This window comes from Rhyacophila brunnea, unplaced genomic scaffold (assembly GCF_057557595.1).
Source record: "Rhyacophila brunnea isolate RB1 unplaced genomic scaffold, BYU_Rbru_1.0 scaffold_11, whole genome shotgun sequence".
Lineage (NCBI taxonomy): Eukaryota > Metazoa > Arthropoda > Insecta > Trichoptera > Rhyacophilidae > Rhyacophila > Rhyacophila brunnea.
In genome coordinates this window covers 41,185,687-41,212,446 of record NW_028232763.1, presented here as the reverse complement: position 1 = coordinate 41,212,446, position 26,760 = coordinate 41,185,687, and the positions used below count along the sequence as shown (strand labels likewise).

The following is a 26,760-nucleotide window of genomic DNA, read 5'->3' as shown; positions in this document are numbered from 1 at the left end:
ATGTATTATCCTGCAGTTGGCAAGATTGCGCGCATAAGTCAAACACGATTGGAAGATTCCAAAATGTGATGATTTATTGCGCGCAAGTAAGATTATTTTCGATCTGCGCCTGCGCAGTAGAGCGATAGGGACGCGAACATGCCGGTATAATAACGAACTACTCATTTAGAGCTTAACCAATTTTCAATACGACAGTAGTGTAAAATGACAACCTCGCGTCTCGCTTACTCTTGAATAATGAAATTGGAGAGACAGTCAGCACTTTTACGTGTAAACAGTTATTGTCATGATAGTTTAAAATAAGCACGATTGCCGACAGTAATTCCATGCACGTGTACGGGCACTATAAAGGGTTAATAATAGAATCGTACTAGTATAATATTATGTTACATAGTAATTTTATTATTCAAATAAGACACGACATTCCGGAATATAGATGTCCAAAAATTTTGAGTTGCACAATATGGCATGAATGTACATGTTAGTAGTGACGCATAAAACCTCAGAAGAAACTATTATGTAACCCCCGTTTCATACGCAGCGAAATATATTCGCCGACGTATATTATATGAAAAATGGTCCCGCGACTTTATATCGCGCGATAATATTCGGTGCGTGTGAAACGGGGATAATGAAACAAACAAGAGCAGGTACGTAATTTAATGTAGGTATGTCACGAAACTGATGAAATGTCAATGGGTTGGAATGTTGTTCGGTATGTGGATAATCGAAGAAAATATGCCGTCATCCAATGGTTCCCAAGAGTAAATGGCCGTAGTCATGCTGGATCGACCATTTAATTAAATTCAAAAAATGACAAGCCAAATGGTACCTAATATCGGAGAGCATTGCTATTATAAATTATTAATGGTATTACCCTTTTCTGCTTTCTTTTTCTGTCCAGAATCGAGATATTTTTTTAAAATATTCTGAGTGGTTTCTTCACCAAAACAAAAATCCCTCCAGAATCCAACACGAGAACCATTTTTTTTTTGCTTTTCTTATATAACATAATATAATAATTTCTCACCGGTACAAGGTGCAATGTGTCCTTAGGAGCTGTCTGTAAACAAACGTGTCCGTCGGTGGGCATGTTGTTCAATCGGGATTCGAGACAAGTACTTATTTTCCGGCATAATCCCGTTTATAATATCTAATTCTTTAGTGTGGCTGCAGAATTTCCTCACATGTCACAAGTAGCATACGAGGTATCGAGATTGTACCTACTTCGTTATAATAACGTTAGTCCCGATATCATAATGTTTATACGAAGCTTGCTTATTGTATGTGATATGAGTTGGTATAAGGTTGATTGAAAACAGTGTTTGATATTCAACATATATATTTTGACTGACTATACATTTTTATAACAAGGATTTCAAGTTATACACATTTATATTTTTTATAAAAATCTATGTTTTTTAAAATAGATATAAAAAATATTAAAACTATGAATTAGTCAAATATCTCTTAGGTGATGCTTAGAAAACTTAATAAACTAAATTTTAATAATAAATATGACCATAAAATATATGTAATAATAGGGTGCGGTCCGATACAACAAATTCACATTTTATTACATTTTTTATAATTATAAGTTTGTCTTTGACTTAAAATAAAAAATATTTTTCTTTTTAATGTTTTCAGATACATATTTATTCATTAATATAGTTGAAATTGTAAATTATCAAAAAAATATCTCAAATTGCAAGCTTCGTATTTTTCCGCTAGGTGCCTCTTTAAAAAAGGCTCAGTGAATACTTCGCCGAGAAGAAGACCGAGTGTGGTGCGGGACGGGTTTCGGTGGAGGGTGCTTAACTTCAATGTCTATGTATTTTTGTTTTTGATGGAAAATATTGTTCATATTATACGGGTGGTCATATGCTTTAGAAAAAAACTTACATGATATTAAGGTACATATTATAAAGTATGCTAATCATGGCCCCTACATCCTGAAGCGGGCCCCCAGGCCAGGATGTTTGTCGGCACGCCTACCTATCGCCAAGGTTAAGGACAATTTGATGTTCTACAGTAGAGTTCCCCAAATTGTATTCCGCGAAACCCCACGGTTCTGAGAGGTAATTAAGGTCCATGTACATTTTTTGCGATGTTTTTTTCTATTTTACGATAAATCCACTTGAATTATTGAGTTCTCAGCACTCGATATCTTACTATAAAACACTGATTACAACCCCCTTTTATGGTAGCCAAGTAACATGCGACCATTCGCTATATTTGATAAATAGCTATTTATATAAGTCAGGAAAAACACATTATAAAATAAAAATCTACATGTGAATTATCATTTAATTATATCAATCAATAGCAGCTCATCAAATTAGATCGCACAGCCGCATATTTTAAAATGTCAATATGTTTTAGTAAAATAGTGCCGCAGGCAACTTTTATTACTGTAGTGTGTACAAATTTGTAGTGTCTGTATATCTCACTTAACTGGTCGACCCCCACACCGGCCCCCCCTAAGCCTGGGCCCAGTGACGTCCCGTGGGGGTAGGCAGATTGATCGTCGCTTGGGGGCGGCAGTTACTCGAAGGGCGGCAAATCGAGGTGAATCATTTGGAACATATAGAAATAGCTACCTTAACTTATTTAGTGCTGACAACGCGATTGGCGCGCTTGTGCATTAGTTGGCCATTAGATATAATTAACATGATATTTAAATGTGGTAATTAATTAGTAATTACCTGGTCAGCAGTAAATGTGATAACTTAGTAATAACGTTAATATCTTTTCATTAACAAATTCAGCTCACTGGTTTTTTCGGGTTCGCGATATCTGGTTTACTGCCGATGCCCTACGACGTCCTCGATGACCAGAAACGACACGGGCAGATTTGCGAATAATTAGTCGGATATTTTGTTAGTAATGGATCCATACAGAACATTTCTTAGATACTGCACTCAAAGAAGGGATGATAAAAATACTGTATAAAAAATGAGGCGGCATTTTGGCGCTGCCTAGGGGCGGCATTTTATCTAGGGACGTCACTGCCTGGGCCCCCAGGTTAGAGACCTGTCAGCTCCACCAAAATGCTAATCTTCTCAATGCGAGAGTTTTTGAGTACCTATACTTCAATCGGAAAATGATCATAAAATAAATAGCTAGGTGTATTAAAAATATCTAATTAATAGACGAATGAAATCCTTTTAATGATAGGTAATTTAAAAAATTAGTAGGACAGTTAACAAATTAACAATTTAAAAGGAATTTAACACATTTTAAAATCCCTAAAAATATACAATAATTAATATAGTTTCTTTATAATTATTTAGAGCTATTTAATGAATGTTTTCTACTAAGTATGGTCAATTAAAGAAATATGGTTAATAAAGTTTAGTAATAAACAAAACACGAGTTGTATATTTTTATATTTGGTGAATATTACTGTAGTCAATTTTACAAAAATATCATGAATTACCACCAAGTAAAGGATGCTTTGAGTTTCTCATCATAAAATTAATAATTACAACATAAAAAGAACTTTTTATATATTTACCACGTTTTAAATTTTCTGTTGAATCATATAAACTTGACAATGCTATGTATTAATAAATACTTTTTTTTTGTACTTGCTACGGAATAAATTTAGAATACTGAAATGTCATTTTGACATTTCATATTGATTTCCATAGTAACGCACGTATATATTAATAATTTAGTTACTAGGATCCCCTTAGCAACCAATAATAGTGATTTACTTTTTACGATTTTTTTCCAAAATACCTTTCCATACAAAACAAAATTAATTCAATTCTGTTTAAAGATGGCTAAAAGTATTAAAAGAATGCATTGTCATCGTGTTATGAAAGTTTCAAATGTCTAGCTAGTCGGGAAGTTAGTTAAAAATCAATTGCAAGATTTGTATTGGACAAACAAGAAACATAAATAAATACGAGCTAATAAAAACGTGGTAAAAATGAATCGGTTGAATAGATCCAAATAAATTAACTAATTATTCAAATTAATTACATATTATGTACGTATGTTAATACATATTTATTAATTTCAGCACTTGTACCAATTTCACTAACCGAATTGCGGTCTACAAATTAACCACGTGCTAATTTGTATATGTTTTCATAATCACTATTAGACAATGCAATTTTTGATATATTGAAATATATAATTTTCATTACTGGCATATTAATGTATTATTAGATCATACCGGAACGACTTGAAATCGTTTTGAGGTGCCAGTATGCAGTGTGTGCCTTTGATACAATGGATGATTCACGGACAAGTTGTCATCGGAAATAAAGAGGAAATAGTATTGTAATTGATTACATTTTGACCCTTAAAAGCTTTATTATAAGTACTTATTTATCTAATATAACGTTTGAGGCTTTCACGGTTGTTTTTTTTATCGTAGTAGATTTTTGGGTTTCGTTTTCAAGAAACGGTCGCAAGTTTGGTAACTGACTTTTTGTGGTTTGAATCAATATACTAATAATAATATGTAGTTAGCGTCAAGATCTCTTCATATTTTAGTATTAACGTACTTGAACTTGTTAACACTATATGGCCGGCAACCGATGGATGTAGCTTTGAGTCTTGTCGGGTGCCATCACAGAACAGATAATAAATAGAATACCGATAGGCTAAATTCAATACGCCGCATATTGATGCAGTGTTTTGAATGTATGTGTGTCCTACGAAAAATGAAGCACGCATTATGCACGTGGAATAATGCGTGTAATAAAATGCATAAACCGATAGCAGTTTTCAGTATTCGACGTAAAACGTATTCTTGGCACGTGTGTAAGTTTAGCCCGGGTTTTTCCTTACTCGAGTCGGTTACCTGTTATCGCCTTACCCGTTATGTATTTCAGTTCCCATTATCTCTGAGTTCCCTGGGTGCCATATGTGTTTTCATGATTTTTTCTATATTGATCTATTATATTTGACAATAAACGTAGTTTTCAGTTAAAAATAACAATTATTGGCAAATCTTAAAAATATAAGATTAATTTATTATTATTCAAATAACTACTTATAACATTTATGTTTTCCCTGTCCGTAAGCGTTATCAGACGATTCTTGACAAGTATATTAATTTTAATGTTAGTAGGCGAACCCCTTTTGAATAAATAACTAACATAGGCTGGATATACTTATTGGTTTTATAGAACCAGAATCTATTAATAGTATCGGTGACGAATTGTTGTTATTCTCCATTGGGCAGGGTCCTGGGCTCCGCTACGAATGCTAATGCCGCGATTCCACCGCCCGTAGATCAATATACGTGCACAATAATACTTCCTAACCGCTCTTATAAATAAGGCTTCGCCCGCTGGACACTGGATTGTTCAGGTGAATAAGTCGCACGAGCTTAACGTTACGCTACCGAGCAAACAGCATTAATTAGTTTTGAATTATTTTTATTCGAAATACGAGTTTTCGCGAAATAAACGACATTGTGAGAAAGCTTTTTGTGTTTATCAAAACAATGAAGACGATCCAAGTAAGTTTTCACCTTTACATTTTTTTTATAACAGTGACAGGTGTTTGTTTGTTTGTTTATAAACAAAAATAATATTTTGATTGTATGCAGACAAATATGATGTAATTAATAACATATTCATATATATTTTGAGGGTCTGAGAAGTTGACATCAGAAACATACGTATTGGGATTTTTTTTTTTTGAGTGGAACTTGGAATTAACAACTATCCGTCCGAGGTATTATACCGAATTCCGTCAATATTAGCTACCACCTTTTTAATTTTTGTATATTGTCTCTAAAGTGTTTCAAATTAAGTATATGTGTTCAATAACGTATGCTACATTCGTAAATCTTGTATTTTATTAATAGAATAAAAAATTGCTTACTTAATTAATATTATAAATAATCTACTTAAGTAACTACTAAAAAAATTATATTTATTTGTTGTTTTACGCAAAAATAAAATAATAGGTAAATTTATTTATTTTTATAAATATTAATACAATAATTTTTATAGTTAATCATAGAAATTGAAATTCGAACCGATAATAATATAAGTAATTTACAAAAATTAAGAAATATTGTAATTAAATATATCGTGCCATTTTGATTTTATCCTAAAAACTATGAATAACAATATTAAATTATTAACAACGAAATAATTTATTTGTGACATTAGACATGTTAGGTGTAACAAAATGCGTAGTTTGAATTTAGAAAGGATTTTATGTAGAATATTTTTTACACCGTCATAATTTATCACTAGGTAGCCATATAATTCAAAAAAAGAATATTCCAGAATGTCTTCCATGTTAGAGGTTAAAAAACTTTGACATTTCACTTTCAAACCCTTTAACGGTACCTACTTCACTTTCCAATAATTGAAGCATATGTATGTACTCACAATAACAATTTAGTTCCTTTCATAATATAATGACGAAATAGTTTCTTTGTTTTGCATAAGTATTTTGTTTGTACACAAAGAAAAACCTAGTATAAACGAGAGTCTATTATAAAGCCTTCGAGCTGTTTAGTGACATAATAATTACAGATAGTTCCAAGTCAATGATTGGCATTCCGATCTATGCTGTCGATGTAATCCATTTATTATTCTTCGCCCGATTTTATCGCGTAGTTTTACTTTTTACCAATAAGGAAAGGTATCATTATAAACATTCCACTTGCAATCCTTATCATTATGTATTTCAAAATAGATTGATCTAAATCTCTTACGTTTAAATTTGGAATGTTTTAAAATAGATTGAAATCAGTGACTCTCAAAATATAGTTTTATAGAGAAATTATTTTACGCATCGTATATGTACATAGGTACTGTTTACGTGTAATGTTACAAAATATAATTAATTATACTCAGTATTTTGTAAATGAATACGAATAATTTACATTAAAATCTATATTTTAATGAGTCTGTTTATGACTATCAAAGTATTGTAACATATTTTATTACACACAATAAAACATATTTTTATTGATTATCTTACACACATTAGTATGTAGGTACTTGCATCATAAATATTTATTTAACCATTCTTACTCATAGTTTATTCTATTTATTATAACATTTTTTGGTAAATAATAATGTAGAATTGCGTAACTTTGTACAAAATATAGACAGAAAAAACCAAGACTGTCTAATATACTATCAGATCATTAAAAAAGTTCAATCGTTTTTAAATAGTGTTAACAATAGTATTTATACTGATTAGGTGGAATATAACACTATCTATATACTTAGGAAAATTTGTGATCAGATATTACATTTACACATAAATCGCATAAATTCTAGTTGTTATATTTATGTAATCAATCGGTGATTATTTAAATTTTGTTTATTTATTCATCTCAGGTGAAATTTAGAATAACTTTAGATTTACTTTTATATAAATACCTATGTAGGTACGTATTTGATTTAAAAAAAGAAAACATTTACCTCTAATTCTAAGTCGTTAATTTGTTATTACACTCTTGTACGTACTGTAGCAATCATTGATAGCAATATAAACTGCTATCGACGCGTGCTAGAAATACTCATTATAACACTAATTTAATAGTCACGGTAAGTTGTATCGTATACTTATAAAAGCTTCCTACTAAAGTTTGAGCAGCGATTTAAATTATTGCTTTGTACGCTTTGAGTAAGCTTGTATACATAAGACAATAATGTATTTGATTGTGTACATAGATATTTTGAAGTGTCCATATGACAGAAACCTGTTATTATTATTGGAATGCGCTCAGTGAAGGTGAAGGAATTATTTAAATCAATTTAATAATACAGAGGAAACCTACCTTTATCTGGACCGTTCGTAGATGTTTGCAGTAATATTATATCATATTAATGTTGGCTTACAATAAAAATAACTTAATTCATTAAACTTATTCCTGAATGTAATTGAACATATTTATTTAAATAAGCCAAAAGAATCGGGTAATGTAATCAATAAAATAAATTGACATTAGCATTTCTAAAATGGCCACGAGTTTCTGAAAATTTTAAATTGGTGGTGTTGTAGAAATGAAACAATGTTATTTGCATAATCACTCCAGTTTTCCTGTCATGATGGGTTGAACACATATAATTATTACAGTCATTATCAAATTAATAATATGTTGTGTTGAAGTACATTAAAAAGAGATATACCTACATTGAATTTCAGGTGACCAGAAAAATAAAAAAATGTTCAATTGTTTGCGATTTTGTTTTTAAATCAACAATAATTTATGTAACCGATAAAGATATTTTTGTATTATATTGTAATACCTATCAGCTACCACTAAATATATTTTAAATGAATTAAATTGTCTGATTAATATCTTCTATAAAACGGAAGTATTTATTGAAAAAAATCGTTTCATTGTTATTTAAAATTGTCAGGATATAAAATAATAAAAGACAAAGGAATATAATGCAGTTATGTAATTCCTTTTGTATCGGTATTGAAAGTAAATTACGAGTTCAACTTCAAATAGGTACACTAAATAACGAAATGGTAGCACTTAATTTATTTTATATAGCAATATTATTATTAGTTTACAGACATAAATACTTACTTCTATAACTTGATAACTGACCGTTAGGAATGTTAGGAATTTAGTTGTGTAAAAAGGGTCGATAAATAATTAGACAATTCGCCTTGAATGCTTTGGTTAACGTTACTTGCATGCAGAATTATTGTTTACATATCTATGCTATAATAATTAATCTTAATCAATCGCCAATCAAAATAAAAACTGAACATTGTAGTAAATATGATAATTATTAACCTATAGGAATAATAGATCCATGAAAATTAATGGAATATACTAATAATTATTTGCTGATTATTCAATAATTAACTGACAGTATTACATGTTATGTAATTGAATTCTAAGGGCAGTGTAGCAGTGTTTTATGCATGCCCCCCACAAAGGGGGCTGACATGGCTCAAGCCTGGGGGCCCGAGTTCAGGGGAGCCCAGTGTGGCAGGTTGACCAAATAAGTGAAATAAACACATATCACAAATTTGCTCTAATAGTAAAAAAAAGTCGCGGCGCTATTTCCTTTCAAGACTATAATCATTAAAAAATATGATGTTATGTGATGCATTTTTTTTTATTATTCTAGGTATATCAATACTCGACAACTTCATAATTTAAGTGGATTCAAGTATTAAAACTAATAAAAATCGCTAAAAAGAATACCCTTAATTTTACCTCGAACATCGAAATCGTTACGAAAGTTTCTTATAAACTTATTCGTAGAATAGGTATTTAAGAGCAAGTGTTTGATGTAAAACTAGGCATTTTTAAAACATACTGGAATAAAGTATTGAAAATCGGTAGTATGCCCTGATTTAATATGCTTATTGTTTTATTTTTGCAGTTTACATTTTTGGCGCTATGCCTGGCCTGTGGCGCAAGTGCGCAGCTCCAGCAGAAGGCTCGTGAACCAGTGCCGATCCTGAAGCAGATCAGCAAGCAGAACGACGATGGCTCATACAGTTTTGGCTACGAAGCTGGAGATGGTTCATACAAAATCGAGACCAAGTATCCCGATGGAGAGGTCCAAGGAAAGTACGGATACGTCGATGACTCAGGGAAGCTCAGGGAAGTGGAATACGGCGCGAGCAGCAAGGGGGGATTCAGACCTCAAGGTTAGTCCTAATCAATTCGAATTCTATTGTATCTACTTACAAATTGTTTCAGTAGCGAGTTCTAATCATTATTCTTTGTTTGATTGTCTATGGTAAAAAAATATTGGCTTATCCGAGATAACTGTCGCTGATAGGTAGGTATGTCAAATTCTAAATACGATACATACAATACTATTTTTTTTTAATCTCGATGGCTACTCGTTACTTCCGTAAACTAGATAGCTACGATTACTATTTGTATTTTAACGATTTTACTTATATTTTAACTTGATATAGGGTAAAATAATTCTTTTCAGTTTTATAAAATAATCGAAATTCTTCTCTGATAATTTTTTTAAAACCATGTCAGATCTTAGAAGATCGTATGGGCCTTCACATATTGGAGGTTGTATCAACAGATTATTGTTTTTATGACAAATTAATGTTAACCACTTGCTCAGTCTATTAATATTAAGTCCATATTTTGGATCCAAACACACAACATGTGAATTTTTGATAGACCCGAGTTTTTTACCCGGGAACCCACGATTTTATAGGTCGACACGTTAGCCACTCGACTAATATCGTATATATTTGGATCCCATCTACAAACTCGATTAATTCGAAATACAACAAAGTTAAAGGTGAAAAAAATGTGAAAGGTTGGCAACTCTTTTCCAATACAGGAAGCAGTAGGTACCAAAGGCACAAAAATAATATATTTTTTCGACCGATTAAAAGGTTATTTTTTTAGACATTGTACATACTATTTTGTGACCAGGCAAAAATGCGTCGCAGGCGATTTTTTTCTGCACACAGAACATATAAAAAATACGAAATTTACCAGAGATAAGCAGAAAATTAAAGGAAAATATAATATATTTTTAGTTTCTTCCAAAATAATTTGTCAATTTTTAAAAAAATATGACTTATCTATTATAGATATACTTAGTATGTACTTTAAATTGATTCGAAAAGGCTGAAGGTAAGTTCAACGGGTTCAAGTGATTTAGAATGTTAACAGAATCTTATTATTATAATATGATTTAAAAATTTCATAGCGTAATTTCATTTTATTTTATTTCAAATTTAAAAAGTAACACGCAAATCAGTGAAAATTGAGCGCATAATGTTTTGTACATAATGTGTATAAAATCAAAAGTTCCCACAGCGCATTATCATGATTGTAATATTCGTAATATTTAATTACGTGCAGTTTATAAAATAAAAACTACGAATGTATCCCAAGTAAACGCGAAATGAAATAATGATTGTTTTGTGCTGAAATGATTGTTTAAACATTTTCATAATCAAATTAGAAAACAAAACAACGCGTTTATTTTTTTCGTTATTTAAGACTTTAGCTTGCATACATTTTAATATAGAAATATCAATGTGACTTAGGTACTTTGTCAAGATCAACTTTCTAAAAAATAAGTTTAAATTAGTTTACTGTGATCGATTGATATCAAAATGACGTTATTAATAAAATATTTTGAATATTAAGTGAATGCGGAAGCCGCACCAAACGAATGGAACTGTATCAAACTGATTCATAAAATTCCATTGAAGGATGTTAAAATTAATTAAGTCCATATATTATATATTTATTACAAACCTTCTCCTTTAAAAGTGATCTAATTTTAACTGGCAGCCTTTGGGTTTTCAAACCGCAAGCATCTTATTTTTTTAGATCATATTTTCATTGTGGCGTGATGTTGAATTGAATTAATTTAGATTAAGCTATAAAAACAACCTCATCTATTGAACATACATAATTTTGAAAACACTTCTGAGAAAATATATTATAACCATTAGAAAAAAATCTTTTTAGAAAAATGTAAGACACCCAGAGGAATCGAACCGGCATCTCTCGGGCTTCGCGCTCATGCACATATACCATTATGCTATAGGCGCCATACTTAATTGCGACAAATTTTAAGTAATGGCTCTTAATACTCTTTGAAGTGCTTTCCAAAGTGGTTTAATATAATATGGCCAAGGTTACTGCAGAGATGCAGGTTCGATTCTTGCTTACTTTCTTACTTTTTTCAAAAATTAAGTTTTTCTATTGGTTATAATATATTTTCTCGTTTTCAAAATTATGTATGTTCAAAATAGTAAACATCAATTTGAAATAAATACATTATTGTGTGTTACTTATTAATTGTGGCACTTGTTTCATATAGTTGTAGACATTATCAATACATTTATTTATTACAATATTTTATCTAGCATGTCAAGAATTATTTTTTAAATGAAGGTTTCATAAGTTTGTTTGATGCATTTTTAATCGTTAAGAAAATTACAAACGAAAATAATTACCAATAATAATTATTTAAGTATATTTTGAGACTTGTTTCGTTTTTTGGTTAGTTATTTCACTTGAAATCGAGTACTTACTATTTACCTTAGCATTGGGTACAAAAAAAAACAATTTAGCAGGTGGTTAATTTTTTTCATAGCCTTGTATCGTTTTCATTGATTATGTATCCAATTGTTGTGGAGATACCTAAGAGGCACTAAGTTGTTTTTGCATCATTTCCGTCAATTCATTACGGAATTGACAAACGATACGTAATGCGATCTTAGGACAAAAAAATATCGGACCAGTTTTAATAATAACAATAATTAATATAAATTTATTAACACATTAATATTTAAGAAGGAACAACAGCCCCCGCGAATTATTATAAATTATAACGATTTAGTTTAACCTTACAAAGAAGGTCGCCAGGAATTGAATGATTATTGTAAATCATTTGACATTAGAAATTAATTATTGTAGCACCCAATTTGAACATTCATTTCAAAATATATAGAATTCTTCAAAAATTTATCATTCACATGTGCTGATGAGTCATGCAATAGTCAACTTGTTATACTGCAGATAAACCTTGTTCTACTATACAAGATTCTCTTTCAACGTCGTTGGTTATATAATAGTATACATTTGGTATTACGTGTTTAATTTACAATTGGTTCGTAGTGTTTTCGGTTTTTACTGTAATTATTTTTGTATTTTATATATTTATTTTGATTTATAAAGAAAATAATAAACTGGGCCAATCTTCTTCTATACTTGTGCCATTTTCTATGAATAGTTGACAGTCAAGTGCATCTTCAATAAAAAGGATGTAAAGTTATACATATATTACTGCCCACGATAGCCGCGTGGCTTAAGTGCCGGTCTATAGTGTCGAGGGTCCTAGGTTCGAATCCTGGGTCTGGCAAGTACACATATTGTTTTTCAATTTGTGTATGAGTCAGAGTATGGACCTAATAGGTTGAGCAAGTGGCTGACATCCATTTCTCGTAAAAATAAAATCTGTTAATACACACCTCCACGCTGTGGGGGCCCATATGATCATATTAGGATCGGACATGGTCGAAAGAAAAAAAAGAAAGAAAGTTATACACATTTATATTTTTGTAAAAATTGATGTTTTTTGAAATAAATATAAAAAATATTAAAACTATGAATTAGTCAAAAATCTCTACGACAAAACATAGAAAACTTAATAAACTAGATTTATAATATTAATACTATCGACAGAGGATACTTGATGGAATTTGAATTTAAATTCTAATGGATTTAAGTTTTGTACTGTTCCTACTACTACCCAAATGTAATAGTACAAAACTTAAATCCATTAGAATTTAAACTAAATTTAATTTTTGGGCATCATGCCCTACTGTAGTCTTAAAAAATCTTTTTAGAATATGGTTACTAAATAATAATATGACAGAGTTATGGACCTAATAGGTTAAGCAAGTGGCCAACATACATTTCTCGTAATACAAATCTCTACTCTGTGGAGGACAGGGTTGCCAGACGTCCCTATTTGAGCGGGATTGTCCCTAATGAGTCCCGCATTGCTACTGAAAATCCCGACTTGTATAATATGTACAAAAATGTACGCATATAGTTATGAATAAAATTTGAAACTGTCAGCGAGATTACAATAATTGTAGTGACTTCAGAAAATTTTTATCGAGCAAAGATGGCGAACATGTTTTGAAACAAGCTAAAAGCTCGGGAAAATACTTTTTATAAAATTGTCACGATTGTTTAAATTTTTGCACTTAAATCAAAATGTAATTCTTGTAATAATAATTGTATATAATAAATATATTTTAATAACAGTGATTCCTGCGGATTATTATGGACTATTTTTATGATGTTCTCTTCTGTATACATATTATGTACTTATTTATATATGTTATAATTTAATTAAATTTATGTATTATGTAATAATGAATGTCCCGATCTGTGATTTTGGAAATCTGGCAATCCTAATGGAGGCCCATGTTATGATCTTTTTCGGACATGGTAAAAAGAAAACAGAAAGAAAACAATATTTAAACCGTTGAAAGTATTAAAGAATTAGCGCTGGTGTTTTTTATAATCGGCTCAATGTTACGTAGCTACTAAAGCACCAAACAGCCTACTGGATTTTTCAAGCTACGAAAAATTTTCCTACTAGTGAAATAATATGAATCGCATAATAATATGATTAACAAAAAAACCGCCTTGGATTTGTAGTCAATTTTGGCCTCTGAAATGAGACAGTTTTTCATATCTTATTATTAAAATAAAAATTCGTTATAATAAATATTAATTAGAGCATTATAGACTACTAAAATCCAAGGTGTTATAATTATTATTTTGGAATCTACATTTTAAATTATTTATAAGTTTTTATAAGGTTGTAAGGTGGAGTAATAATTCCTTGTGGGTTTGGTTAGGAATGTGTCCAAGGCTTATGGCATGCCTTAAGGCACTATTTTTTATTATGTTTTAATCAATTATTAATAGTATTGATAAATATTTATAAATTATGTTTGCCTTGATCTGCAAAACGTCATCGAACTGTTCAGTAACTAGGAAGAGTAGACATTGCATACTTTGTTTTATTCATATACAACATTTAGATTAATGACTTGCTTGGTTGCCAATTAAAAAAAATCAAATAGTCAATATCATTGTTTACTAATTTTATTAATAGCTAAAAAAAATATAGATGATTGTTTTAAATTAATATTAATGTAGTGGATATCATAACTAAAAAGAAATAAGAGACATTTTAAATAATGTTGAGACTAGGGATTGCAATACCGAATGAAAATATCTATACCGATATTTCGGTGTTTTTATTGCATACATGTATCCATTAAAACATCTAGAAAAAAAGAGAAGTATACAGATAATAAATACAAACATCTGTTTAAAACAATGATATTAGATATTTTTAGGAAAAGTATTTAAGTACCTACATAATAAACTTAATATTATTTGACAATAAGTATTATTAAAATTCAAAAAATTTTTTTTTACATGTAAGTGGTGAATATTACGAATTATAAATCTAAGACGTTCACAACATGGCATTTAAAAAAAAACAAAGAAATAGTATTAAAAGAGAATAAAGAACAGAGAATTATAATATCCACTACCAGTATAATAAAAACAGTATAAAGAGTAAATAGGTATAGAAATTATAACGTAGATACAAGGAAGTACACCGAATTAGCTAAGTGGGCCCTATTATTATATTTTGCTTTAACGCATACTATGCGAAAGGTGATAAAATTTAATCCTACATGGATATTTTTGAGATTTTGCTATCGGCTGCTATCGGCGGCTGATGTAGTTTATCATATTTATGTATTGAGATATTATAATTATTACAATAAGTTAACTTCAATTGTTACAATAAGTGCTATGTTTTAACAGCACCTTGCTTGGCTGTGTTAACTTTTAGAGCGAGATAGACAGTTTTGGCAGCGTAGGCGGCTAACTTATTGCAAAAATTATAATACCTCAAATACATAAATATTATACAATACCCTCGATAGCGGCCGATAGCGGCCGATAGCAGTCTTGTGTATAGAATAGATGCGCTGAATTCGAATCGGATATGCCCGATTTCACAAGCAGACACGTCATAATATCCGTGTCCGTAAATTTGTACGTATGCAGTTCGCCGTATCACACTTCACCGTGAAATGTTGTATCGGAAATATTATATGGTCGTATATTAAACACCGCCCAACCTTTTTGGGCCGTTATAGTACTGAGATAAAAAAAATAGCCGATATACTCGATTATGTGTTAGGTTAGGTTAGGTTAAGTTATGTTAATTATGTTAGGTTAGGTTAGGATCTAATAAAATTAGAACATTATTGTCTGCAATGCTACACGAACAGTGCGTATTTTTTCATCTATATCGTATAAGAAAGCTCACGGTGAACTGTGCTACGGTGAAATGTAATGCGTACAATTTCCATGTAACCATTCTATAAACAAGACTGCTACCGGCCGCTATCGATGGCTATCGATGGTAGTTTATCATATTTATGTACTGTGGTTTTATAATTGTTACAATAAGCTAGTTGTAATTGTTACAATAAGTGCTATGTTTTAACAGCACCTCTTTGGACCGTGGTAAATTTTAGAGCGAGATACAGTTTTGACAGTTTAGACAGCTAATTTATTGCAACAATTATAATATCTCAATACATACATGTTATAAACTACCCTCTATAGCGGCTGGTAGCATCCTTGTGTATAGAATAGATGCGCTGGATTCGAATCCGATATCCCCTATTTAACAAGCACACGTCAAAACTTCTCGCTCATTGCGGGCACACTGTATTAGATACCTAGTTATAAAATATTGTATTTACATTCGCTTTCATATTATGTAGAGAGTTATTTCGTTAAAGTAGTTCATCACCGATTAGATACATTAACAACCATAGAGAATATTGGTATATAAAATAAATTATTCCGATTGCATTTCCAGATTAGATCACGTATGTGAAATTTATCATCGTCTTGTGAATCATAAATAAATTGATAATAATATTGCAAATCCGCTTGGCATAGACACGTAAATCAAATTAAATCTTGACAATGATTGTGAGTGGGAAGAACAAGTAACTGGCCTTATACTTAATGCTATTGTAGATATTACAAACACAAAGCTTTTGTACATCGATTGGTTAATAGTTTCATAATAATAATACTATTATAATTGATCTATTAACTGAGGCTATACTTTTAATGTTGGTGGAGGTTGGAAACGTTTATCTGACATACAGTTTTGTTTGTTATCGAAATGCCTAATTTAGGTTTTTAAATTTTATATCAACTTCACTTAAGCTCGACATAATATGGTAAATGTGCCGCAGAGGTGTCCATAAGATTTTACAACTATCTTTTTAGACCAAACCAAACCTAATCTAACCTTATATAACCTAACCTAATCTAACCTACCCCAACCCAATATTACCTCATATAATCTTAGTTTGTGATAATGGTGCATCAAAATGTATGAAAATTTCAAACGTTCAATTAACGATTATTGGATAGAAAAGCCGATGCGCCGACAGAAAAAGGTATTTATTGTAATTGTCTACATGTAATAAAATGTTTTCGTAAAAAAAATATAAAAGCTCATAGCCACCTTTGCGGCACAATTACCCGTAATATCGGCATGTATGTTTAAAAAATTATCGTTTATTGTCCTTTATTATTTTTTATTTTTGCTATAAGATTATTATTTCTACTATCTTGATTTACTTGTTCTTTTCATTCTAAATGACAAGTTGTGAACGTCTTAAATTAATAATTTGTTATGTAGGTACTCATAACGTTTTGTAAAAATAAATATTAATAATAATCAGCCGGGGTCGTTTATCATGGCAATCTTATTTATCACACGATGTATCCAACTAATAATCTATGATTTTACATATTTAACAATATTTAAGTCGACATGGTAGCAGAATATAGCAATAATGATATAAAAAGGCATGGTCGCGAAATTTAATTATGCACTCTTATAAATTGCAGCTAGAGTTCGTTTTTTTTTCGTTTCACGTGTCACGATTAGGAATGACAACAACACTGATTTAGTCGGGATCGTACCGTAAAAAGGACTCTATCCTAGGATTCGGGGTGACCTTTTAACGTGAGTTAAACGTCCCGACGTTTAATGTGGTGGAATTTGAAACAGAACTAACCCAATTTTCTTTGTACAAGTTACAACGAAACGTGGATATGAAAAAGTTTAAAAAAGATATTGGCTTGACTTCTGTCAAAGTTGGTAACAATAGTTACAATAATAATGAAAATGTTTTCACCTATATGTCAACGAATCGGTCATTTATGAGGACTTATTTATTTTGCAGATTATGTTTCCGATTAATAAGGAAATGTTTTTTTGTTGTAATTAGATAAGTACAATTTAATACGTCATTAATAATGCAATGGAAATGAAAATAAGTAAATTGAACCATTATTTTTATTTAACGAATAATACACACGATTTTATAAAGCTGAATTCTTAATTCAAAATATCTTTGAAATTAAATTGAAACCGTAGACTCGCAATATTGTCAATTGAAGCAGAGATGGCATTTAAATTAGATTTATTGGTATATAATATAAGTAATGTATCCATACAACACATTTCTTAGATATTGGAGTAATGAAAGGATGATATTATAAAATGTAAAGTCCTGTATAAAAAAAAATGTGGCGGCATTTTGGCACTGCCTTGGGGTGGCATTTTGTCTAGGGACATCACTGATGTTATCGTTTTAAAATTGTGTTAAATCCTCGTGCTTCAATTTCTCGGTGAATATAATTATAAAGAAATCACAATACAAGACAATATTTTTATCACTATTAGCCAGTATAAATACCATTAGCAAAAACAATCATTAAATGAGAGTGTTTTTATAGCTCTCCGGTACCACTAAGGTGACATTGATTTAACCGATGTAGGTACCAGTTTGGAAAAAAAGAATAATAATATACAATAGGTGTAACTGTCATAAACACTTTTGAAATATTTTTGAATCACTTTAGCAAATATTTATTTCAGTTACTGCTTATTTTCCATTTGAAAACCCCTTTGCAATATATTTTTTTTTAATGTTCGGTACATTAGTAATACTTTTTTCAACGTAAACTATTTAAAATATATTTAGTTTAAAAAAACATCGTGCCCCCGACATTGTTTCATTCGACCTTCAACGAGTGGTGATTGCCAAAAAAGTTTTTTCTTTCTTTCCTTAAAGAACGGTAGTGTGTATATACGTTTAATGATAATCGAATTAATTGATTTATGAAGTTGCAATAGATAATCTATATCTAGTTGGAAATTGCTGAATAAAAATATAATAAAAGAACTTTAACCATTAACCATTAACCACAGACATAAAAAAAGTGTTATTTATATGCGGTCGCTTGCAATAAATTCGTATATTTTGATTCCACGCGAAGTGATTTGTGACTGTATTGAATTTGGATTATACTAGTTAATAATTTATTAGGCTTCGTAGAAAAAGGATGAAAATAATGTTTGATATGTAGTTACTATTAAATGTACCTACTTTCGACTACGTTTTAAATAAATAAATAAATGTCAATACTTTGAACAAAGTTCAGATACAATTGAATTTATTACAAATACTACGATGTTATTTAGTCATTAATAACTATAAAAAGACAAGTTAAATATATGAAAATTTAAGATCTAATATTATTAAATACTTATATGTAACATACGTTAGGATTTTGATAATTAACTGTTCAATATCGGACATTATTTTTTATACAAATAAAACATTGAAACTCAAAAAGACCTTTGCATAGGTTAGGCATGGTTTAATTTCAAACTAAACAAAAAAATACGTTCAAATAGTTGATTTCTGATTTTAAAAACTATCCTTTTCAAAAGTTATTGAAAAAAAAATTTCATTATTAAAATTTTTTGACTTATAAGAATGTAAATTTTAATCATATATATTGGAAAACATCCTTCTTTTACTTATAATATGTATATGGATTTTTTATATATGGAAGTGAAACTGAAAAGGGTTATACATGCTAATAATTAAATTAACTGTAGATAAGCAATTTTGCATTGCAGATCCATTTGTCGTAGACATCACACGTGTACTTTGAGATTTATTTGTCAATTTGCTAGTATATTATTTGTGTGAAACGTGTAAATATTAAATATCTCATAAATTTGATTTTTGTTGTCATAAAATGATGAATTTTAACTGGAAAACTGAAATTTCGAAAATTGGTGAGTTATGGTAATTGTAAGAAAATTAACAAAATTGGAGTACTGATTCGGTACCTAACTACAAATAATTGCAAGATAAAAAGAACTTTTTTATACCACGTTTTAAAATTTTCTGTTGAACCATATAAACTTGACAATTCTGTGTATTAATAAAAACTTGATAGAAATACTGAATAAATATTATAGAATAGAGAAATGTCATTATGACATTTCATATTGATTTCCATAGTAACGCACGTAAATATTAATAATTTAGATGCTAGGATCCACTTAGCAACCAATAATAGTGGGTAGTAAATATTACTTTTAACGATTTTTTTCCGAAACATGCAAAACAGAATTAACTGAAAATGAATTCAATTCTGCTTAAAGATGGCCAAAAGTATTAAAAGAATGCATTGTCATCGTGTTCTGATATATTCTAAAAGTTTCAAAGGTCCAGCTAGTCGGGAAGTTAGTTAAAAACCTTGGACAAACAAGAAAAAAATTGTTCTGGACAAGAAAAAATCTGTAACGGGCAAACAAAAATACGAGCTAATAAAAACGTAGTAAAATAGAACCTATTATTAAAATCTCCTAAAACTATTTGATTATACCGTCATGTAGATTCGTTATCACTAATTTAATTATATATTATTTTATATTATAATATATTATGCAAGATGTAACGTTCTTCATTGAAAAAATATATAGTACTAGCGAGTACCCGGCATGCGTTGCAATGCCAGTCAAAGACAGAAATTGTTTGTGGTTTTAATTCTGCTTATTGAAGTGCTTCTGGATACACAATATTTTTTGTTTGTTCGCCTGGTGCGTACACAAATAAATCAGAAGGTTTTCCAACGCGTGAGCAGGCCACATACAGCTGTCCATGTGAGAAGCATCAATCGGATGAATGGTATAGGAACGAATACGAATAGAAGAAAATAGAATAGAGGAACAAGGACATGATTGTACTAATTCAGAAACCTTCGCGGGCGTATGGACAACAACTGACCAAAGTCTCATCGCAATCGGATGAATGGTATAGGAACGCATACGGGACAGACAAACAAACATTCGTTTTTATATATATAGATAAAACTATAGATATAAAAAATAAATAATATAAAATAGCGAAAACCGCGCGTGAAAACGTTCTAATTCCAATTGTTCCAACTACGTTTCTAAGGTTTTTACAAGATTTCAGCCCTCAAAGGTCTCTCCCAATGTAAATATTTATTAGCATGTAAGTGAAGCTTTCTCACACTAGTTTAACTAGTGTAAGTAGTGAGTGGTGTACTAAGTATGTGATATTGTTTTTTGTTTCATGCTTTTCCTACAATGGTCGAGAAGAAATTACCGGGGAAAGTATTGACTCCATAAATTAGGTGCTTAGAAAACCGTGTAACAATTTTTTTCATATGTAATCCCTGAGATACATTGACGCTCATCTAAAAACCACATGACAGTATGCAGATTTATCATTATTGATTACAATAATATGTTATTGTTTCCAACAATACAATGCTATAATTTTGATGATAGTTTAGCTAGTATGAATGACCGCGTGTTCAATGTTTTCTATTATTTAGCTTACGAAATAGCCCAAGCCTTGATTGATCAAAAGTAATAATCATTGTCACTTTTTGCGCTGCATTCCTCGATTGCGGTCTGGTTTCCTAACGCCTGAACAACAGTTCAAATAATTGCAACCTTGAAATGTTTATCGGTGCAGGCAAAAGTCGTTGATTATATATTATTATATATATCATAGGTGTAATGTTTTGTAAACGACAAGGTAGTATGCTGTTACATACACTTACGTATGTGATATTTTTGACAGGTATATGACATTGAATTTATTAAATAGTCGAATAACTAAATGGCTGTAATTATTATTTTATAAATCATGAACATCAAGATTAAAAATAAATTATTTCATTCACATCACTAATTTAGTTTTATGAAAAATTATAACATATAGAAAAAAAGTAAAATACTATTACTTAATAACAAACCGTCCTTTCAGCTGTTCTAACTGGTTTTCGGGGTAATTTATTAATTTTGTGTTAATCAAGCTTTAAGATTAATTTTGGTATATAAATTATAGTATAATTCCGGGTAGCAAAGGTTAATACTGATTTATAAAATATGACAGATCAAAACTATCACTTCTGTGATAACTGGCAGCAAAAAAGGTGATTTATTTCCTACACCAAGTAGAAACAGGGTGCCGAAATATAAACCGACTAATGAAATCTACCTTTCTATAGACCAAACATTTGTAGATAATATAATGTTAGTGATATAAAATCTATTGTATTTTTATTTGTACCAAGGTACGGTGGCCGAGCGGCTTCTGCGTCTGTTTATAATGTCGTGGGTATCAGGTTCGAATTCGGGGTCTGACAAATACATCATACATTGTTTGTCAATTTGTGTTTGGAGTCAGAGTATCGACCTAATTGGTTGAGCAAGTGGTTAACATCTATTTCCCATATTATGATCCTGTTAGGATCGGACATGGTAAAAATACCATTTTATAAATATATAATTGACTATAACCATAATAATACACATATATGTAGAGATCTCTCAAGTCACAACAATAAATCTAATCAGTTTAAAACAGTGTTACCTCTTAGTGGAAAGACTTGATATGAATTTAAAAAAATAAAGGACTTATTCCACGAATATATTATTATTTTGATTATTTTATAAAAAGTAAATTTAAGATATACCCAACTTCAAGTAGGTTATGATCTACTTACTATCTAGTATAAAACTGTCAGTAATATACAACACTCTCCAGCTGTCATTATAAAACTTGAACAAACGTATATTTAGCTGACCTAATGGTAACAATACTAATTAAAGTTGCTTCCACAAAACCTTTAAAGTTCGTTATTACTACTTATGGTTACTAATTATAACCAATTCATGATATAGGTACCTTTTGAAATAATTGTATCAAAACTATGACACACATGTACATTTATACAACTTATTAATAAAATTATACGAACAACTAGACAGTTATTTACATGTCATTATATTGAGATTGGCGTCAAACTATTATTTTACTATGCAAAGAGTCTACTGCGCGACGGTAAGGGTAAACTACGCCTCACTTTAAAAATGGTGAATTCCTATGACCATAATCCATCCCACGATCAACTGGATCGCAGTCGACGCGTTAGGCATGTCGCAGTTTATTCAATTTATGGCATAGAAATTATACCTTGTTAGATTAGGTTCCCGTTGGAACTAATTAAAATTTTTAATCTTATGTATATAAATTTAATAATACCATAAAATTCCAATTGCCATATTTCACGATGTACACGCATTAAGTGTTATTTTTTCTATTTTATTTAGACTGCCGGTCATAAATTTAAGCTTAATTAGTGAAGTTTCTATTTTTATTTCATTTAAAAGTTTTATTATACCTATGTCCTTTTTATAGTCATTTGACACTAATTATTCATTCTTTGTGTAATACTATTTCTAAATAAATGTATTTTTTTTATTTACAGGAAATGACATCAACGTCCCTCCCCCAACTCTCTCAAACGAAGTGAGACCTGGTCCTCTTGCCGATGGAGAAGAAGACGACGGTCAATACAGAGAAGACCCCAGTATCTACGACACCAAGGAATACAAAAATTCTCTTCCAGCCCAAAGAGCCCCAGCCCGCAGACCTGCCTTCAAATCTATCCAGCAGCCAGCACAATCATACCAGCCAGTCCAGCAAACTCAGACTTACCAACAGGCACCCCAAAACTACTACCAACAACCGGCACAGCCTGCCAGACAGACGTTCAAGTTCCAGAACTCACCTTTCCAAGGCTTCAACAATTATCAACAGCCTGAACAATCTTCTGACTACGAAGAACCAGCTCAGCAAACCTTCTCCGGATTCCAACAACCATTGTACCAGTCATACCAACAGCCTGCCAGAAATACTTTCCAGAGCTATCAACAACCGCAACAAACACAGCAGGTCCAACAGCCTCAACAGAGGCCACAGTTTTCTTCTTATAGCCAGACTCCTTATTCTTCAAATTACGTATCTACATACAATGGACATCCTTCAGTGAAGAACTTCGATATCGGAACTGGCTCATACAGCATTAACTACTCAGGAAGATGAAAACCTTAAATGCCTCAATCTTATGTCATCATGTAAATAGTTACGTTTAATTTCTAGTATTAAGTACATACCAGTCTGATAAAGTAGATCAAACGCCTGGAGGCAATTGGAAGAACTAGTGTAATTTTGTACAGAATTAAAACGTTATCAAAGTATTTGATTGTGTAAGTTTTTTTTCTTTTTGATAGCAAGATTTTATTTAAACTATGTGGTCGAGTAGCCGTAATGAATATTCATATGTATGTATTGTTATATAATTTTATATATTTTGAAAGTGGCTCGATGATTAAAATAAACGTTAAATATCTGCGTGTGTTTTGATTTGTCAGAAATGTTGACCGTGGGTAGGGCGAGGCGGTAGCCGCTTGTAAATCGATACGTGCTATAACCCTGCTTGTTATACCGTATCTCATTAGCGGACTTTCAAAAGTAGAAATTCGATGATGCAAGGGTTAAGCAACGAGAAAAACGGTGCTAGAATTAGCAATTACAACCATTTTCGAAAAAAACAAATGTCGGAGTTATTTAATAATTACTCCTTTTCAACGATGACACACAAGTACGTGAAACAGAGGCTAAATTATTCATGATTGGGTAATAATGTTTCCCACACACAAACTTGGTCTGGTTTAATTCAGTTTACAAAATAGCATGGTTAAATTATGTAAAACAACGAAATTATTGCCGTAAAAATAATTAGCATTGCAATTTTTTAAGGAGTTGTAATTAATTCCACCAATTATTGTCATGTTTAATTCAAAATTTATACATATCGTCTGGAAAATAAAAGCAATATAATTATTTAACTGTTTTAATTAATATTATAACTGTACATGAGAAAATAACACTTATTAATAACCATGAACGTTAATGGACTTAAGGTTTTCGGAATTCAGCTTTCTACTAAGAATACACTCAAAATATAAATTATTAAATAAAAGATACGTAGGTAGTTAACTCATTTATGGTAAAACAAACTGAAGGGATACTGGTTCTGAGGTACAGATTTATATTTTGTGGGTTATGTAGGTACCGATACCAAATATCTAATTGGACACTTAATATCATTACTGCTTTTAAATTAATGTTTTTAAAAACATTCAGTATTTTTAAAATCAGTATTTGGCCTGTAATAGTGGTTGTAACCATTTTCGGACAGTTACATTCGCAGATAGATTTAAAAAAAGCTATCATCCACTCAGTGGTATTAAAGAAAATGTGATAAAATATTAATATTGTAGGTATATTGAGCACTTTGTTTCATCATAATTTAAGGAATATGGAGTTTCCTTTATTTTCCTTCTGATTCATTCGAGATTACACCAAATTGAATCATTTAACATCAGTAAGTAAATTAATCACGCACTGAAAAAAATAACACGCGTTATTTTGTGTTCAACCGTGGGATCAAACACGCCACCGTGGGGGCATTTTAATGGCACATTAGTGGATTTGTCTTTTTATCCATTCCCGAGCAATGCAGAAATCATGTAAATTACTATATCGTGTACAAGCAGTCTTAAGGGAATGACTATAATAATATGCAGCTGATGATAATATATTAATATTAATTTTCAATACCTTTCGATTGAGCTTTGTTGCCTGATCTGAAGTCAAATTTATCTAAAGTTTAGTCTCTTTGAGATCTTGATAATAATAATAATACAATACTTTAGAAAATTGTATTTTTTAAATTATTATGATCTTATTTTTATGTTTTAATTATTACTCACCGTCACAGATCGGCTACGTGCTAGTCTATTTGACTTTTTTTGTTATCTAATGATTTTATTCACGTGATGCATCTACCTCATTGTCGTAAACGTTTGTTATACTTCATTATGGTTACATGTAAATTATACGTAAAACCTTTCACCGTGGAATAGTTCCCCGTGAGCTTTCTATCGGAAAGAGATGGCAGTATACTATTAATTTTATTAGATTCAATATGAACAATTTTCATAGCTGATTTTGGAAAAAATCTTGAATTCAAGAATGAAAACCGAACCTAATCTGACAAATAATATATTATATCGGCTATTTTCAAAAATTGTTTGCCGCTGGCTTCCTGTAAAGTGCAAACCGACAAGAACCGTGATTTATTTAGACATGAATTTTATGTTAGTACTATACGACCCAAAGAGGTTGGACGGTCTTTAATATTCGGCCATATATTTCCGATGCAACATTTCACGGTGAAGTGTGATACGACGAAGTGTATACCTATAAGTTTTCCGACACGCTTCATTATACCTAATTAGATATATTGTTATTCAAAGTAGTTTGGTGTCACTATGAATCAGTCATTGATTGTATTGTTTAGTTACAGAAGTTAAAATGTCTGTTGCAAATGAATGTAGTTACAAATTAAACCCACTTGCATACAAGGTCCTTGCAGTACAAGTTTAATCAGTAAAGAATGGATCGATTGCATGGAAACAAAAGATATGCTACTTACATATTACATTAAAGTAAATACAATAAAATAGTTCATTATTTAACATTAGCATATCGTTAAAAACAAATCGATTCTTGTCAGGACACAATCAACGTTGTGAACGTAATAATTATAAAACTCGCTCACTGTTTCTTTATCTAGCTTGGGGTTAGTGATAGTGATAAATAAATAAATATTGAAATTAAAAAAAATGAAAACGGCTACAGTCACGGAATAATTTCAAGGACACCGGCACAAACGAGTTACAGAAATGTCTGCAAATTATTTGGTTCAGCATTCTTGCGAATGGGACAGTGAAGTTGCGTAAAAGTCGTTCGTTGGCTTTTATAAGCACAACACTTCGCATGCAATTATCGTTAATTCATTCGGAATTATCTTAAAGCTTGAGTGAGTAATACCAAGGTATACGCCCACTATAATGCAAGACAATGAAGATATACAGTTGAGCTTATTAATCAAGA

At 30.7% G+C, this 26,760-nt stretch overlaps 2 protein-coding genes across 2 annotated transcripts in view; both read left to right on the top strand.

The window, feature by feature from the left end:
- Window positions 1-26,760, top strand: part of LOC147078717 (uncharacterized) — an 869,452-nt gene that overhangs the window by 376,594 nt on the left and 466,098 nt on the right. The gene's annotated exons all lie outside the window — the stretch shown is intronic.
- Window positions 5,322-25,209, top strand: Cpr97Eb (Cuticular protein 97Eb). Its single transcript, XM_085960392.1, has 3 exons — window positions 5,322-5,482; window positions 9,348-9,618; window positions 23,225-25,209. Exons 1-3 carry the CDS (start codon window positions 5,468-5,470, stop codon window positions 23,839-23,841), a joined length of 903 nt encoding a protein of 300 aa, XP_085816518.1. The 5' UTR covers window positions 5,322-5,467; the 3' UTR covers window positions 23,842-25,209.

Excerpts from the sequence above, each read along its gene's own strand:
- Cpr97Eb (XM_085960392.1), top strand. Across the intron at positions 9,619-23,224 it reads GGGGGGATTCAGACCTCAAG|GAAATGACATCAACGTCCCT; the intron begins GTTAGTCCTAAT and ends TTTTATTTACAG.